Source organism: Salmo trutta, chromosome 32 (assembly GCF_901001165.1).
Source record: "Salmo trutta chromosome 32, fSalTru1.1, whole genome shotgun sequence".
NCBI lineage: Eukaryota > Metazoa > Chordata > Actinopteri > Salmoniformes > Salmonidae > Salmo > Salmo trutta.
Window position 1 is genome coordinate 25,232,966 of NC_042988.1, and position 19,448 is coordinate 25,252,413.

At 45.0% G+C, this 19,448-nt stretch overlaps 1 protein-coding gene across 1 annotated transcript in view; it reads right to left on the reverse strand.

Annotated features, from left to right (window-relative positions):
• The window catches only part of LOC115171538 (tumor necrosis factor receptor superfamily member 16-like), a 45,668-nt gene extending 34,006 nt beyond the window's left edge, over nt 1-11,662 (reverse strand). Inside the window, exons 1-2 of the mRNA XM_029728469.1 lie at nt 11,296-11,662; nt 5,019-5,181 (exon numbers count right to left, since the gene is read on the reverse strand). Of these exons, the coding sequence (XP_029584329.1) occupies nt 5,019-5,181; nt 11,296-11,334 (202 nt within the window). The 5' untranslated portion in view covers nt 11,335-11,662. The remainder of the gene's footprint in view (nt 1-5,018; nt 5,182-11,295) is intronic.
• Nucleotides 11,663-19,448: the final 7,786 nt, after the last annotated feature.

A 19,448-nucleotide genomic window follows, 5' to 3' on the forward strand; every position in this document is an offset into this window, starting at 1 on the left:
GGTGGTGGCCCAGGTCCTGAGGTTGAGCACCCTCCACTGACAGGTGGTGGCCCAGGTCCTGAGGTTGAGCACCCTCCACTGACAGGTGGTGGCCCAGGTCCTGAGGTTGAGCTCCCTCCACTGACAGGTGGTGGCCCAGGTCCTGAGGTTGAGCTCCCTCCACTGACAGGTGGTGGCCCAGGTCCAGTGTTATTGTTCTCTTACATTTCTCTCAGCAGTCATTTGGCAGTGAGTGGTTCAGATGGTGGTCTGGTCTCTTTATATGGCTCTGGCTAGAGGTAGCAGAGCAGCTCTGACATTGACTGAGTGAGTGGGGCCTTCGATCTGGCGGATAAATAACTGACCTTAGGGTAAATAATGATTTGAAGTAGGACTCAGAGCCTTTGTTTTCTTTTCAGTCAGGCTTGACGGTACAACCTTTCCTCAACCTCCCCAATTATCCCGCAGTGCAACAGGCCTCTACCTAATTTTAGCTTGCATGCATAAATCCCTATGCAGTCATTGTATATAAACATGTCTAAACGTGACCGTATGCTCCAGAACCACGCACATGTAGGAGAGAGAGAGAGAGGGAGGGAGGGAGGGAGGGAGGGAGAGAGAGAGAGAGAGAGAGAATCAGTTACCATGCCCGTCACCACCTGAGACCATGCAGAACATTGAGGTTAGCAACATCTTTCCTCTCTTCCTGAATATGATCCCCATGGTTCCTGTCAACCTGACCACCCTCCTCTAGATATCTAGTATTATGTTCCTCATGGTTCCTCTCAACCAGACCACCCTCCTCTAGATATCTAGCAGTATGTTCCTCATGGTTCCTGTCAACCTGACCACCCTCCTCTAGATATCTAGCAGTATGATCCTCATGGTTCCTGTCTACCTGACCACCCTCCTCTAGATATCTAGCAGTATGTTCCCCATGGTTCCTGTCAACCTGACCACCCTCCTCTAGATATCTAGCAGTATGTTCCTCATGGTTCCTCTCAACCTGACCACCCTCCTCTAGATATCTAGCAGTATGTTCCTCATGGTTCCTCTCAACCTGACCACCCTCCTCTAGATATCTAGCAGTATGATCCTCATGGTTCCTCTCAACCAGACCACCCTCCTCTAGATATCTAGCAGTATGTTCCTCATGGTTCCTCTCAACCTGACCACCCTCCTCTAGATATCTAGCAGTATGATCCTCATGGTTCCTGTCAACCTGACCACCCTCTTCTAGATATCTAGCAGTATGATCCTGTCAGCAGTTAGTGATTGAAGGCTGATGGATGTAGGGTAAATGTGCCAATTCAGCCTGAGAAGGCCCCTCCTCTCACATCGAAGAGTTTCGACCCCATTAGATTAGCATCATTAATAATGCAGGTCTGGACATCCTTAAGCTTCTCCTGTGTCCATCCTCTTTCATCTTCTCCTTTGTCAGCACTATCCTGCTGTGTTCTTCTAGGGGACCGTGGCCAATGGCCATTTCCCCACTAATGTCAGACAGCTTTCCTTCCTTAACTCTTTTCTCTCTTTCTGCTATGCTAACATAACATACTGACCTTTCACTGGCTCTTGTTTCTCTGTAGGGCTATACGTTAAACGTTCTGAAACCTGCATGCCGGTTTCTATTTGTCTTTTAAAACTTGAAACATTTCTTTAACAGTGTGTAATTATCGCCACGCTTCAGTGGTCTGCTTGGCTCGACCCCAAGGTTTACAACATCTGTTTAGGGTATTATTAACGTTCCTATAATGCTATTATTAGGATATTAAAAAGCGAAGTCATATCTGGTGACAGTTATGTGTTATCCCTCATTAGCTCACCTAGTGTTGTTCTGGGGTCAGTGGAGTAATGCAGTAGTTTCCGCTGTAGGAGCCACAGAGGACTCTCAAACTAATTTCTCCTCATTCCCCCATTACCCACTGATCCACAATCAGTCAGTCCTCTTTTACACACTCCATTGACTAAGGAAGCTGTGGTTCTCCTCTCTCTATGTCCTTCTCTCTGTCTCTCTCTCTTTCCCTCTCTCTCTCTCTAAATCTCCAACTGAACCCCATTCCGTCAGAGGACTTTCTAAACGCTTCATTGACTGGCCTTTTCTCTCTCCATCCCCACTGATCCCCAGTCAGTTGCAGCCCCCTTTGTAATGCTTCACTGAGAAGCAGCTCTGGATGTGCTGTGTCCCATGACAGGCAGAGAGAGAGAAAGTGGAAAGGACTGATAAATATTTTAGCGGTGCTGACGTTGGCAGGCGTCTAGACCTGAAAGGATAGGGCAATGAGGAGGGGAGGTGTTAGCGAGACAGGAAGTAGAGTATCCAGAGAGGAAGAAGAGGTAAATAAAGATGCACCCATATTTACCATGAAACAGGAAATGGATGCTCTGAATGTTTTTTCACCTTTTAAAATATTAATATCTGCGCTTTATGAAATACTGCTTCTATCTACGTATACAGCTTTTGTTATTCAGGTAAAGGTCCGTGTTTTCAGCCACTGACATCCATTTATAACACTCTCAGGCCCTATTTTTGTTAGTGTTTCAGGGATGCATCAAGCACATTAAGATTTTATTGGGACTAACAAAAATGGACAGGCAGAGAACAATTGTAAATTGACTCAAATTGTCACAAACTAATGCAATTCTGCTAAATTGTGGAATGTTTACCACATTATTGATACCATGTCTGTATCATGGCTCAAGATAATTGTTTTCTAGGGCTTCCCGAGTGGCGCAGCGGTCTAAGGCACTGCATCGCAGTACTAGAGGCGTCACTACAGATCCGGATTCGATCCCGGGCTGTGTAGCAGCTGGCCGCGACCGGGAGACCCATGAGGTGCGGCTGACTTCCAGGTTAAGCGAGCAGTGTGTTAAGAAGCAGTGCGGCTTGGTGGCGTCGTGTTTCGGAGGACGCATGGCTCTCGACCTTCACCTCCCCTGAGTCCGTACAGGAGTTGCAGCGATGGGACAACACTGACAACATTGTTTTTCTGCATCCCTGTGTAGGATATCAAATGGGCGTGGCGCACTGGTATAATTAGTCTGTTTAAATGTGTAAAGATGCAGTCATGTAACACCATGCAAGATGAACGAGCAGACCCTGCTCTTTGGTGCTTGATGCTCCCTCAGACCAGTTTTGTCCCTGTTACAGCCGATGAGTCACATAAAGACTGGTAGGGAATGAGAGTGGAGCGCTCACTAGTGGTTTATCATTTCCCATGAAAAAAAGTGACAGCATTTATACATTTTAATTTATTCATTAAGGACTCTTAGGGCAGGGTTCAGTCAAACCTTAGAATACAAGTCCATATTAGGATGTCTCTGCTGCTTTTGCAGAGAAGCCAAGCGGCTCCAGTTTCCTGCTGTAATCCATCACTTTGTGTAATTTGCTGATAATAATGATTAATTAGTCTCCATTCCTCATCCCCTCCTCTTCCATTTCCATTTCCCCTCCCTTCCAGTTGTTCTTTTACCTCTCTGTGTATACTGTCTGGTTGGCTGTTCACCAACTGTCCAGCTGCTGTGGATGAGACTTTGATCTTAAACTGCCAAGCTCCAGGAATGTTTGGAGGTTACATTAAATAATATGTGCATACCATGTCTTTACACAGGCCAGTGTTGTGTCTGTAGGAGCTTGTTATGGTAATACTATACCAAGCAGAAACACAGACCATCTTCTGACTAAATGACTTAATTGATCTAATTTTAGACCTTGTCTGTTCTGTGTCCTGCTCAAATTGTGTTGGAAACACTGGCATTCCTGGGATTTGGAAAGGACCTCAACTGAAGAATACTTTGTCTGTGAATTGTCACAGTTGTGAAAGAAGATCCTATTTGTACGACTCAGTCAGTAGAGCAGACCTGACACCCATCAGGAGTCACAATACACTCTGACATTCTGCTCATCCACCACAACCATGCAGTGACCTTTGAGAACTACACTTTGACTCATAGAAGTGCTGTAGAATCCAGCTGACTCGCTCTCTCTGGATTCTATTTCTATGCTATGCAGTGACCTATGAGAACTATACTTTAACTTCTACTATGCATCTTAACTACTGTAAAGGACAACAACAGAAAGAGAGGGAAAATGGTGAAACAAACCCTAAGATGAAGTGCATATGTATGTTTGCATAAAGGCTCTTCCTCTCTGTAGGACGTTCTAGCACAACATTGGCACCTCTCCCGTCCCGTTTTATCCTCCCTCTGAATCGGTGCTAATGGGTTTCAGCCTGAGTTGTAAGTGAACACATTTGGCCCCACTTACAGCCATCAAACATAGGAATTCCTGCCTGTTTCTAAATAACACTTTGTTATTAAAGCAGGAACAGAAGGCCTTTTTTTAGTAATGTGCAAATTGGACAGTAACATTTTTGTTCAGGCTTTTTTCTCTTTTGATTGGATGGTTTTAGACGGTGGGGTATTAATGTGTAAATTGCCATTGATGGTGTAAATGAGTGCATATAAGGTGAAATGTATAGTTCAGGGATTTTTCTGCCATTGAAATCATTGTCCAAACAGTGTAAAAACAAGTTCTAATATACTGTATATATACTTTTTTTAAATACATTTTCGGGATATAAAAACACTTTCAGTGTGTACTTAAACGACTAAAACCAGACATAAAGTGTGTAAAAAAGATAATGGACCTATATATTTTTTGATAACATAATCATTGAGAACTAACAATACCCAAAATAAAAACTAGACAGTCAGGGAGAATTGAAAATTCTAAAAACAATGAATTTAGCAGTATAGATTTTGTTATTATGTTTGAGCAAAAGAACACAACATTAGCCATCCTTTACCCCGCCAAGATGGGGGCTTCTAAAATTATGACCACTGACGGGCCAACCATGCCCCCTGCCACGCCCCCTGCCACGCCCCCTGCCACGCCCACCACCTAAGCCCCTTTTTGATCCAGAAGAAAACCTCTAGTTGTGCAACTGAAAATAGCTGTGTGTGCGTGCCTGTGTGCATGTGCATAATACAGTATGTCTGTATAGATGTGTACTTGTACATTTGAAGGATGAACTCACTGTCTAGGCACTGGGCGCAGATGGTCTGGTTGGCACCACACCTCCTCACCACCCCCTCTCCAGGTGGGCACACCTCGCAGCACTCTCCACCCTTGGTGTACTGGCCTGACTCACAGGGCACCTGCACCGCCCGCTCCGTCTTAGAAGCCACCAATACCCCAACCTGGCATAGACAGAAGAACAGACAGAAGGGTGTTAAAGCAGAGGTCACCCATAATACTGGCTCATAGAGGGGAACGTTTTGGAGGCAAAAATGACAGCCAGATGTGTATTACAATCATGTTCCTAATCTAACCTCATATCATGATTCGCAATAAATCATTTTGTCTACATCTAAATCAGAGACAAATTCTTCTACAGAGAAATACATTGTCCCATCCTCAGAGAGCCTTTAAAGGCACATAAAGGCAAGCCTCAAGGTGCTCACCCATGACTGGTCCAAGTAACACCTATAAACATATGTGCCTAATGCACAACCTCATGTTGCATGTTAGCACTTCAATATATCCTCCCCATACACACACACACACACCCATGCATGCACACACTCGTGCACACACACACACACTTCCCCCCAGAATTCCTGTTCCGATCATCCATATCCAGCCCGCTGCCCTTCACACTGAAGCTGTCAGTCTGCAGGGTGTTTACAAAGGCTCCTGAACCCATTCATTTATAAGGAGAAGATCTACCTTTGTTTTTCTAATACTTGATTTGTGTTTTCTTCCCCATAGTGGTTACTCTCCTCCTTATTTATTCGCTTGTAGTGAAAATGTTAGTTGAATACTGCTGGCTGGAGCGTACTGCAAGTCCAGGCGGGACTGTTCCGGGAAGTAAAGCATTTGAGGAGCTTAACTTTTTCTTTAAGGCCAAGACAAACGGAGCTGTCTATGGGGCTATTGGTCAGACTCAGTACTGTTGATGGAGGCCCTGGGAGAGTTAACATCCTTGTTTTTCTCTCTAATTGCTAGGTGTGGTAAAAGACAGATTCCTCTCTGGAATTTGCATAACAAGTCCTCATATTGCACAACTTAAACTATAAATTCACACACAATCTTCTCTCTGTCTCTTCTTATTTCTACTCTTTTTCTCACTGCCTCTCACCACTCTCCCTCTCTCTCCCCTTCTCTGTCACTGCCTCTCTCCACTCTCCCTCTCTCTCCCCTTCTCTGTCACTTCCTCTCTCCACTCTCCCTCTCTCTCCCCTTCTCTGTCACTTCCTCTCTCCACTCTCCCTCTCTCTCCCCTTCTCTGTCACTTCCTCTCTCCACTCTCCCTCTCTCTCCCCTTCTCTGTCACTTCCTCTCTCCACTCTCCCTCTCTCTCCCCTTCTCTGTCACTTCCTCTCTCCACTTTCCCTCTCTCTCCCCTTCTCTGTCACTTCCTCTCTCCACTCTCCCTCTCTCTCCCCTTCTCTGTCACTTCCTCTCTCCACTCTCCCTCTCTCTCCCCTTCTCTGTCACTTCCTCTCTCCACTCTCCCTCTCTCTCCCCTTCTCTGTCACTGCCTCTCTCCACTCTCCCTCTCTCTCCCCTTCTCTGTCACTTCCTCTCTCCACTCTCCCTCTCTCTCCCCTTCTCTGTCACTTCCTCTCTCCACTCTCCCTCTCTCTCCCCTTCTCTGTCACTGCCTCTCTCCACTCCCTCTCCCTCTCTTCACTGCTTCTCCACTCTCCCTCTCTCTCCCCTTCTCTGTCACTGCCTCTCTCCACTCTCCCTCTCTCTCCCCTTCTCTGTCACTTCCTCTCTCTCACTCTGATATAAATGCGAAACAGCTTCACAGGCACAGGACTAAAGCATGTTTTCATACATACAATACATTTAAATAAGGAAACAATAATGTGAAGCACATTCTGAAGTCATAATCATCAAAACCATTAGACTGAAACGCTTTAACGTTTAATGCCTCACATTTTACTAAGAAAAACTGCTGGTCTCTCTCTCACTGAGATGCCTTCTCTCGCTCTTTAACTGTCTCCCTCTCTCCCCTTCCCTCAGACCCTGCTTTCATTCAAAAACAGATGCACTGAAAGCAGCCGCCAGTACAACTCTCTCTCTCTCTGTCGATCGACTCTCATCCGCTCTTTACATTTCTCCCTATCTTCTCTGTGTGTGCGTGTCTGTCTGTGTGTGTGTGCGTGCGTGCGTGCCCCCCCCCCCCCTCCCCCCCAGTGATATCCCCCACATAATCTCAAACACTCGCAAGGGCGCAACTTTGGATTTAGAAGTGGGGGGGACATAACTTTTTTATTTCATTTTTATCCAGTCGGATAAACACTCCAAACAGTCTACCCGACCACTTGGAGGCATCTGCATGGTCCTAAAGCACACCGTTGCCTCGTTTTGTACCACAATCCAATGATAAAACTGAGGAGGACAAAAATGCAATTTCAGAATGTGGGGGGGACATGTCCCCCCCCCCCATCCCCAGTGAAAGTTGCGCCTGTGACCCCTCTACTCTTGGCATGTCTCCCTCTGTTGGAGAATTGCCCAAAGCATTGTTAAACCACACATAAGCATATTTTCTTATCCTTAGTCATTTAGGCAAACCTTGGCTCTAAACCTCTGTTCTTATTTGAATATGGTCTTACACTATAATCACCAGGTCGGTGAATGTGAACTTGGAATGCCGCCCAAACCCCCAAGTTTATCTGTATTTGTGTGCTTCTTGTCAGTGAAATAAACTGGCAATTTACCAGCTTCACCTCTGATAAGGAGCCTGCTACTCTCAACATGATCTGAGTGACTGAAAGGTGCTGCATAGTCAATCCGACGTCTGCATTGGCCGTGCAGCATTTAGGGTGATATGGCCTCTGCAGAAGTCAGGGTATTCATACTTCTTGAGCTTAGCGGAGCAGCGCAGAACTGTTGTGAAGGAAGTTGTCAAGGAAGTGAGTTTGTGTTTATACAGGACCTCCTGACCTACAGTTGAAGTCAAAAGTTGACATGCACTCATGTTGGAGTCATTAAAACTAATTTTCAACCACTCCACAAATTTCTTGTTAACAAACTATAGTTTTGTCAAGTCGGTTAGGACATCTACTTTGTGCATGACACAAGTAACTTTTCCAACAATTGTTTACAGACAGGTTATTTCACTTATAATTCACTGTATCACAATTCCAGTGGGTCAGAAGTTTGCATACACTAAGTTGACTGTGCCTTTAAACAGCTTGGAAAATTCCTAAAATGATGTCATGGCTTTAGAAGCTTCTGATAGGCTAATTGACATCATTTGAGTCAATTGGAGGTGTACCTGTGGATGTATTTCAAGGCCTACCTTCAAACTCAGTGCCTCTTTGCTTGACATCATGGGGAAATCAAAAGAATTCAGCCAAGACCTCAGAAAAACTATTGTAGACCTCCACAAGTCTGATTCATTCTTGGGAGCAATTTCCAAACGCCTGAAGGTACCACGTTCATCTGTACAAACAATAGTAGGCAAGTATAAACACCATGGGACCACGCAGCAGTCATACCGCTCAGGAAGGAGATGCGTTCTATCTCCTAGAGATGAACGTACATTGGTGCGAAAAGTGCAAATCAATTCCAGAACAACAGCAAAGGACCTTGTGAAAGTGTTGGAGGAAACTGGTACAAAAGTATGTATATCCACAGTAAAACAAGTCCTATATCGACATAACCTGAAAGGCAGCTCAGCAAGGAAGAAGCCACTGCTCCAAAACCGCTATAAAAAAGTCAGACTACGGTTTGCAACTGCACTTGGGGACAAAGATCGTACTTTTTGAGAAATGTCCTCTGGTCTGATGAAACAAAAATATAACTGTTTGGCCATAATAACCATTGTTATGTTTGGAGGAAAAAGGGGGAGGCTTGCAAGCCGAAGAACACCATCCCAACCGTGAAGCACGGGGGTGGCAGCATCATGTTGTGGGGGTGCTTTGCTGCAGGAGGGACTGGTGCACTTCACAAAATAGATGGCATCATGAGGATGGAAAATTATGTTGATATATTGAAGCAACATCTCAAGACATCAGTCAGGAAGTTAAAGCTTGGACGCAAATGGGTCTTCCATATGGACAATGACCCCAAGCATACTTCCAAAGTTGTGGCAAAATGGCCAACAAGGACAACAAAGTCAAGGTATTGGAGTGGCCATCACAAAGCCCTGACCTCAATCCTATAGAACATTTCTGGGCAGAACTGAAAAAGCGTTTGTGAACAAGGAGGCCTACAAACCTGACTCAGTTACACCAGCTCTGTCAGGAGGAATGGGCCAAAATTCACCCAACTTATTGTGGGAAGCTTGTGGAAGGCTACCCAAAACGTTTGACCCAAGTTAAACAATTTAGAGGCGATGCTACCTAATACTAATTGAGTGTATGTAAACTTCTGACCCACTGGGAATGTGATGAAAGAAATAAAAACTGAAATAAATCATTCTCTCTACTATTATTCTGACATTTCACATTATTAAAATAAAATGTTGATCCTAACTGACCTAAGACAGGGAATTTTTACTAGGATTAAATGTCAGGAATTGTGAAAAACTGAGTTTAAATATATTTGGCTAAGGTGTATGTAAACTTCCGACTTCAACTGTACCCATCATCAACCAATCATGTCAATGAGGAGCTATACGGAGCCCACAGCGATGCGGTACAGAGCTCATTTTTGTCTCTGCATGCCTTCCCTCCGTACACTCCGCAATTGCATCACACCATCCATACGGAGCCTCCGACCACATTTTCGGATCAAGCATAAATTAACTCAAACGTTTAGAATAATGCCCTCACACACACACACACACACACACACACACACACACACACACACACACACACACACACACACACACACACACACACACACACACACACACACACACACACACACCAGGTCACATCCCCAGCCTTGAGATGCCTGCTTTGCACTCTCCCCGATTTCATAGTCAATTAGAGACTATTTCTGAATCTAATTCTACAAACATGCTCTATACTACCACAATGTTGTAAAGAAGCAGTCAAAACAGACTGCTCCTGAGTCATGTAGAGGGCTGTTCACATGGTGAGTGAATGAACAAGCCTTATTAGACCAGCAGGTCTTGAAATATCAGGAGGATTTGCTTATGACAGCCACTCACCAAATAATAGCAAATAGTTTGTAATCATCCCCATCACCATTATCATTATCATCCCCCAACTATCGAAAATTCACATGCATGTCATGAATTGCTCAAAACTTTCTGAACTCCACTTCAACAGAAGCCTACTGCCAAAAAAAAGAAAATATGGGTATTTTAGGATTTCATAACAGGTTCATTCATAAAAAAACTGTTATTAGATCACATACAGACTGAAATGTTAAGGGTTTGATCAGTCATCAGTAAATGGCATAGATCTGTTTCATATATGCATACTCAGTGTTGGGGAAGCTACTCTGAAAATATATTTTACCAAGCTACCAATTACTTCACACTGGAAGAAGTTAAACTGGGTATATGGGTGAAGTAGGCAATCATTTTCTTTTTTTCAGCATTAGACCTGCCTAATTCTCACTTGAAACATTCGTTTTTTTGTTTCTTAGGCTAAATTACACATTCTGTTAAACATATGACCTCAATTGCAATTTGTTATGTATGGCATTTCAGGTGCACATATTAACGTTTTTTAAGAACTAGTTTGGATGTAGTGAACTACTTTTTCAAAGTAACTTTAGTTAAGTCAAATATATATTTTCTTAAAGGGAGCTTTAGTGAGGCTTATCTTCTTCCATTGTGAAGTGATTGGTAGGTTGGTCAAAAATATTTTCTGAGTAGCTTCCCCAACACTGAGTATGCATATTTACCGATGACTGACCAAGCCTTTCATTTCAGTCCGTATGTGATCTTATCACAGTTTTGAATGGACGGACCTGCTATGAAATCCCACATTGTAAAAGGAACCTTGGGCTATGGCACCTGCCTATGAAAACCTTCCAGGATGGTTGTTCTATAAAGCATTCAGATGAAGAGCATGGGGAACTATAACTGTTATTATAAAACACACATTCGGGTTTATTATGATCAGTTCTGAGATGGGGGTGGTAATCACCTTCCCTCCAGCAGCTCTCCTCAGATTAGTATCGTGACTAATTTGCCAGCATTGGATGGAGAAATACCAGGGCCAGTGGAGGGATCCCCAGTCCAATGCAACTACAGTGTTATAACGCTAAGTAATAAAATGCAAACAATGAACACGTTTCTCCCGTGGTACCTATTCAATCAAAATGAAATATATCTTTATGAAATCAGAGTTATAAATCATGCCACTACTCACCACTCCAAACAACATCACCAATGATAAGGTACCCGCCATGCTTCGGTTTCCTACAGTGTCATAAACAAATAGACTATACTAAATGGATACTGCAAAGTAACATACAGGACGAATTGTTCATTTTAATTCCTGTGGCAATTCTTTATCAATGAGTCCGCAGTGAATTCCGCATGCTCTTCGCTGCCGTGTAGCGTTCGAGACCTTTTGAGAGTGAGATGCGTCGCATTGGCAGGTCACTGGTGCGTGCGTGCAGCGTCCCGGCGCAGACTGACTGTACTGAGCGCTATCCAGCAGTGCACTGCGGAGGCAAGAGTCGTGCACGAACTGAAGAGAGGCACGTCCACTCTTTCCCGATTTACCCTGTGACTTCTGCAGTAGGCGACTTGAACGATCTACACCTGGGATCATCAACTAGATTCAGACGTGCGTCAATTTTTTCTTGAGTGGAAGGTTGGGGGGGGGGGCAAGAACATAATTACAAATAATTTGTAGACTTCAAATTGACCGCATTAAGCCCAAACAGATATAATATTTGACTAAAACACAATAATTCCAAACCTTGCTTGCGTTTGTATATGGTAATGAGATATTATGCATGGAAATACTTGGGAACAGATATTCCAAATTAAAATAACTTGGAGCTGATTTACATTGTTTTATGTCCAACAATGAAAATGCAACCCAAAAAAACAAAAACACCTGCTGTACAAATTCGTCACTCGGGCCGCCAGTTGGGAAACCATGATCTACATAGACAAGAGACAAGGATCAACTGGAGTCAATTTTGTGACACTTCATCTATATCTCGCTCTCTCTATCGCTCTCTATCGCTCTCTCTCGCTCTCTAGCTTCCCTCCAATGTGTTGCATTTCATGTTGTTTGCCAAAGAAAGCATCCCTGGAAATCTACCTGAAATCTACTGGGTAGATGCGTTTTTCACATGCAGTTTTATTGATCATTTCTAATTTATGTGGTCTGTATTATTGCGTCAACTGTATATAAATGAATGAATTTCATGAGCTGGTGCACACCCCAAAAGTTGGTAGAGGTGCTGACCAACGGCGAGCAAACTAATAAAATAAAAAGGGAGTCGCATACTCTATATACAAGCTCCCGGTAATGTATTGGGTAAACCACCAACGTTTTGGCATCACTGTGCCTTCTTCAGGGTCTGGTGTCAAGCACATCATCATTCTAGGCACAGCTTGATTCTTGCGCTTTTTACACGTTCACGTAGTAGGATACAATACGTAGGCATATAGTCTACAATATTTACCAGCTGCACCCAAATAATATATATATATATACAGTATATGTAGCGAACAAAAGAAGTGGGAAGCAAATCCAGGCGTGAAAGGCAAACACCCTACGCAACGCGCCAATAGGGTTAACCCACTTGGTGGGAATTGTAAAGTGGCTCATATATCGAGGACCAACATACTGTCCCTTTCGAGCCGGTAGGCACGTCGACTTTCTTTCAAACCCCTTCACAAGTATCGCTGTGCCTTTCGATGGCCCAACGGCCGCCATCCGACTTGACACCAATGTATCGAACAGAGGGAGTGTCACGTCCTGACCATAGTAAGTTGTTATTTTCTATGGTAGAGTAGGTCAGGGCGTGATGGGGTGTTTGTCCATTTTTGTATTTCTATGTTTAGTTTCTAGTTTTGTATTTCTAGGTTAGTTTTTGTTTGGCATGACCTCCAATTAGAGGCAGCCGGTTGTCGTTGTCTCTAATTGGAGGCCATATTTAAGTTGATGTTTGTCCCACTGGTGTTTTGTGGGTGATTATTTTGTGAGTAGTGTATGCCGGCTCTGCATCACGGCTTTCTTGTTTTTTGTATTTCAAGTTTATGGTTTATTGCATTAGTTTCACGACTGAATAAAAGATGTGGAACTACGATCACGCTGCGTATTGGTCCGATCCTTCCGAAAGCCCTGACAGGGAGCGGCAAGCGAATCCTGGTCTCCGGCGTGAAAGGCAAACCCCCTATGCATCACGACAATAGGGTTATCCCACTTGGTGGGAATTGTAACATGGCTCAAAGAGCTAGGCTTTTTACCAGCCACACCACAGTATCTTACACAATATAATGATACACCACAAGAGGGAGACTGCTTCACTTGCATATGGTCCATATGGTCCACATAGTCCATTATGTGTAGTTTTTGGACAGGCTCCATCGTCCTTGATGATACACTAAATTTGGGAAGGCCACTGAAAGACCACTAATGCACGTCTGAGTTCTATAATTGTGTTTACTGCTCATTGAGGTATTTACACTAAAAGGCAAACCAGTGTTGATGGCTATTGATCTCAGACAATTTGGCCAGCAGAAGCCACCAATCAGGTTGCAGCACACTGAACCTGCTACCGTCACGTCCCATCTCCACTATAACCTTATTGTCCCCTGACCCTGTCTGGTTCCACCACTTCTGTACCTATCAGCTGAGGGGGTCTGCTCTACTCTATGGGCTGAAGCCCCCTTGTATTGGCAGGCTGGTTGGGTTTCACTGTTGAGATCTGAATACTCTCCTTTATTGATCTCTGGACACAATGATCCCACATCCTCCATCCTCCCAGAAGACCAGCCCCCACTCCTCACACCCCCATGTCGCTCATCCAGAGGACACGGACCAACCAGTCACTTTAATCTAAAACATTGCATAGGAAATACACAAGTAAGAAAGTATTCTACTGTGTCACTGACATTTACAGATTGTGTCACTCAAGTTGTTTTTTGTTTGTATACATGTAGCCACAATATGACTCTTAAGACTATATTATTAACCATTATGGTAGGTGGTAGGCCTACCATAGTTTGTTGTCATACACTTGGTTGGTTTGTTAAGATGATTGTCATGGCAACTTGCTAATGGATAAACAGCCCATTGAAAGAGGTGATGATGAATATGCTGGTGATTACATGGTTATGGAGGTGTATAGAACTTTTTGCTGAAATGGATCTATCCAACTGGCCATAAATAGCAAATAGCCAGTGAATGACAGCTCTTTAAGTAGTGTTATGTATATGCTGCTGGTGTGCTAACAAGGCCTTCTATGAGTCATACATTATTCTCTCCCCACATATCATGTTCCTGTCCTTATGATTAGTCAGCATACTGTAAGCCAATGTCATTCCACTCGGCAAGGTCACTCATAAAATATAGTCTTAATAAAGATTTCATGAGGCTGAACGTTTTAAAGGTTTGAATTGGTAAAGTAGCTGAATGGCCTATTCATTAGAATAAGTAATGAAACATGATAAGTTTCTTAAAGTACCTTACTCATGACTTTGCCTCATACAGTCTGTTACAGTTTGGTATGGTAACATGGACAGTCTCACTAAGAGACTAGAGAGGATTGTGCTGAAAGCCTCAAAGATTACTGTCTGTCCTGGGACCTTCCCTCTGTGAGCTTTCTGTACACCAAGCGCACCTCCAAATCTGCAGAAAAAATAATCAACGACCCCTCCCATCCATCCAATTACCTCTTTCAGCCCCTCCCCTCTGGTTGGCGCTACAGGTCATTGACCACCGAAACTGAACGTTTTAAAAACAGTGTTTTTCCCGCAGCAGTCAGATCTTTGAACTCCCTTTGATAATATAGAGCTACACTAGATGGCCAAAGGTATGTGGACACCCCTTCAAGTTAGTGGATTCACCTATTTCAGCCACACCCGTTGTTGACAGATGTATAACATCGAGCACACAGCCATGCAATCTCCATAAAAAGACAGTGGCTGTAGGATGGCCGGTACTGAAGAGCTCAGTGACTTTCAACGTGGCACCGTCATAGGATGGGACCTTTCCAACAAGTCAGTTTATCAAATTTCTGCCCGGCTAGAGCTGCCCCAGTCAACTGTAAGTGCTGTTATTGTGAAATGGAAACATCTAGGAGCAACAATGGCTCAGCTGTGAAGTGGTAACACTACAAGCTCACAGAACAGGACCCCCGAATGCTGAAGCGCGTAACTCCTAAAAATCGCCTGTCCTCGGTTGCAACACTCACTACCGCATTCCAAACTGCCACTGGCAGCAACATCAGCACAATAACTGTTCGTCGGGAGCTTCATGAAGTGGGTTCCCATGTCCGAGCAGCCGCACACAAGCCTAAGATCACCATGCGCTATGCCAAGCGTTGGCTGGAGTGGTGTAAAGCTTGCCGCCATTGGACTCTGGAGCCGTGGAAACGCGTTCTGTGGAGTGATATATCCCGCTTCACATCTGGCAGTCCGACAGACGAATCTGGCATTGGCGGATGCTAGGAGAACGCTACCTGCCCCAATGCGTAGTGCCAACTGTAAAATATGGTTGTCACAAGGGTCGTCGAAAGGGGACCAAGGCGCAGCATGTAAAGTGCTCATATTTCCTTTATTAATGAAAACACTTAAACCAAAATAACAAAAACAACAGCCAACAGTTCCGTGAGGTACACTGACAAAACGGAAAACAACTACCCACAAAACCCAAAGGAAAAACAGGCTGCCTAAGTATGGCTTCCAATCAGCGACAACGATAGACACCTGCCTCTGATTGGAAACCATACCCGGCCAAAACATAGAAAACAAAACATAGAAATAGAAATCTAGAAAAAGCCCACATATAAACAGAAAACCCAAAACCATCCAAAACAACTACCTGTCACGCCCTGACCACTCTACTATGGAAAATTACCTCGTCCAAGGGTCAGGACGTGACAATGGTGGAGAAGGAATAATGGTCTGGGGCTGTTTATCATGGTTCGGGCTAGGCCCTGTAATGCTACAGAATACAATGGCGTTGTAGACAATTCTGTGCTTCCAACTTTGTGGCAACAGTTTGGGGAAGGCCCTATCCTGTTTCAGCCTGACAATGCCCCCGTGTAGAAAGGGCTTGAAGAGATCAGTGTGGAAGATCTTGACTGGCCTGCGCAGAGCACTGACCTCAACCCCATCGAACAACTTTGGAATGAATTGGAATGCCGACTGTGAGCCAGGCCTAATCGCCCAACATCAGTGACTGACCTCACTAATGGTCTTGTGGCTGAATGGAAGCAAGTCCCCATGGCAAAGTTCCAACATCTAGTGGAGTTAGAGCTTATCAGCACATTGTACTGGAGTTAGAGCCGACCTGCCCAGTGTACTGGAGTTAGAGCCTATCGGCACAGTGTACTGGAGTTAGAGCTTATCGGCACAGTGTACTGGAGTTAGAGCTTATCGGCACAGTGTACTGGAGTTAGAGCTTATCGGCACAGTGTACTAGAGTTAGAGCCTATCTGCCCAGTGTACTGGAGTTAGAGCTTATCGGCACAGTGTACTGGAGTTAGAGCTTATCGGCACAGTGTACTGGAGTTAGAGCTTATCGGCACAGTGTACTAGAGTTAGAGCCTATCTGCCCAGTGTACTGGAGTTAGAGCCTATCGGCACAGTGTGCTGGAGTTAGGGCCTATCAGCACAGTATTTGGTATTTTGTTATACACTGCTCAAAAAAATAAAGGGAACACTAAAATAACACATCCTAGATCTGAATGAATGAAATAATCTTATTAAATACTTTTTTCTTTACATAGTTGAATGTGCTGACAACAAAATCACACAAAAATAGTCAATGGAAATCTAATTTATCAACCCATGGAGGTCTGGATTTGGAGTCACACTCAAAATGAAAGTGGAAAACCACACTACAGGCTGATCCAACTTTGATGTAATGTCCTTAAAACAAGTCAAAATGAGGCTCAGTAGAGTGTGTGCCCTCCACGTGCCTGTATGACCTCCCTACAACGCCTGGGCATGCTCCTGATGAGGTGGTGGATGGTCTCCTGAGGGATCTCCTCCCAGACCTGGACTAAAGCATCTGCCAACTCCTGGACAGTCTGTGGTGCAACGTGGCATTGGTGGATGGAGCGAGACATGATGTCCCAGATGTGCTCAATTGGATTCAGGTCTGGGGAACGGGCGGGCCAGTCCATAGCATCAATGCCTTCCTCTTGCAGGAACTGCTGACACCCTCCAGCCACATGAGGTCTAGCATTGTCTTGCATTAGGAGGAACCCAGGGCCAACCGCACCAGCATATGGTCTCACAAGGGGTCTGAGGATCTCATCTCGGTACCTAATGGCAGTCAGGCTACCTCTGGCAAGCACATGGAGGGCTGTGCGGCCCCCCAAAGAAATGCCACCCCACACCATGACGGACCCACCACCAAACCGGTCATGCTGGAGGATGTTGCAGGCAGCAGAACGTTCTCCACGGCATCTCCAGACTCTCACGTCTATCACATGTGCTCAGTGTGAACCTGCTTTCATCTGTGAAGAGCACAGGGCGCCAGTGGCGAATTTGCCAATCTTGGTGTTCTCTGGCAAATGCCAAACGTCCTGCACGGTGTTGGGCTGTAAGCACAACCCCCACCTATGGACGTCAGGCCCTCATACCACCCTCATGGAGTCTGTTTCTGACCGTTTGAGCAGACACATGCACATTTGTGGCCTGCTGGAGGTCATTTTGCAGGGCTCTGGCAGTGCTCCTCCTGCTCCTCCTTGCACAAAGGCGGAGGTAGCGGTCCTGCTGCTGGGTTGTTGCCCTCCTACGGCCTCCTCCACGTCTCCTGATGTACTGGCCTGTCTCCTGGTAGCGCCTCCATGCTCTGGACACTACGCTGACAGACACAGCAAACCTTCTTGCCACAGCTCACATTGATGTGCCATCCTGGATGAGCTGCACTACCTGAGCCACTTGTGTGGGTTGTAGACTCCGTCTTATGCTACCACTAGAGTGAAAGCACCTCCAGCATTCAAAAGTGACCAAAACATCAGCCAGGAAGCATAGGAACTGAGAAGTGGTCTGTGGTCACCACTTGCAGAACCACTCCTTTATTGGGGGTGTCTTGCTAATTGCCTATAATTTCCACCTGTTGTCTATTCCATTTGCCCAACAGCATGTGAAATTTGTCAATCAGTGTTGCTTCCTAAGTGGACAGTTTGATTTCACAGAAGTATGATTGACTTGGAGTTACATTGTGTTGTTTAAGTGTTCCCTTTATTTTTTTGAGCAGTGTATTTTATTAGGATCCCCCATTAGCTGTTGAGAAAGCAGCAGCTACTCTTCCTGGGGTCCACACAAAACATGAAACATGACATAATACAGAACATTAACAGACAAATGATCAGTTAGGGCCAATCAGCACAGTGTGCACTGAGGCTGGGACCAGGCAGGTAGAGGCTGATCTAAGAGGTGGACTGTTCCCTATGAGGTCACAGCCTGGTGTGCATTTCAGCATGGAGTGGAGAGAGTGGACACCACATGTGTGTATCTATTGTTAAGAAGGGAATAGGCTATCACCTGAGAATGGTTACAGAAAAGCCCAACATCTAAAAACAATACTAACATAAGCAATGGGCAGGTGTTATGTAATGGTCCTGAGTAGTTGTAAAGTCCCTCGACCCTGTTCCTGGTTACAAACCTGGCGACAGGCTCGTGTCACCCTTCCTGCTCACGCCCGCTCCCCTGCTGTTATCTCGTAAGGCAGCAGCACAAAGCCAAACAGCATCAGTGGTCAGGGTTGTGGCAAGGTGCATTGAGGCTGGGGAGACCAAGTTGTAAAGCACCTGACCTGTTAGAGGGGATGATCCTGAGGATATCACAGGGAAGTGGCCATGGCTCCCTGTGTTTGTACAGGTGATAGACCAAACTGTAATAGACAGGTCTGTCTCTATCTGGCCATTAGAGCATTGAGGAGTGAGAGGGTGTCAGACAAATAGAGACATGGTGGTCCTCTGTTGGCCCTGAGGATGTGGTCTGAGAATTCAGCAAACAGGATGGAAGTCCAGTGTGCCCCTGACATCCCCCAGATGTGAGAAAGATGTTGTCTGTAAACAGGCAGGTCAGCTAATAAACACAGCATCCCGTTTCCATTTGTGGGATAGATGCTAGGTTGTTCATGTTGTGTGTGTAGACTAGAATGGAAAACTCCCCACTGGGAACACACTGGTTGAATCAACTTTGTTTCCATGTCATTTAAATGGAATTACTTTGAACCAACGTGGAATAGATGTTGAATTGACGTCTGTGCCCAGTGGGTCCTGCCTCCCTTCTCCTACTGATTGTACAGAGTGTCGTAGAGCACATGGGGGCACATGTAGGAACCCAACCTGGTGGATGGATGCATAGCAGTAT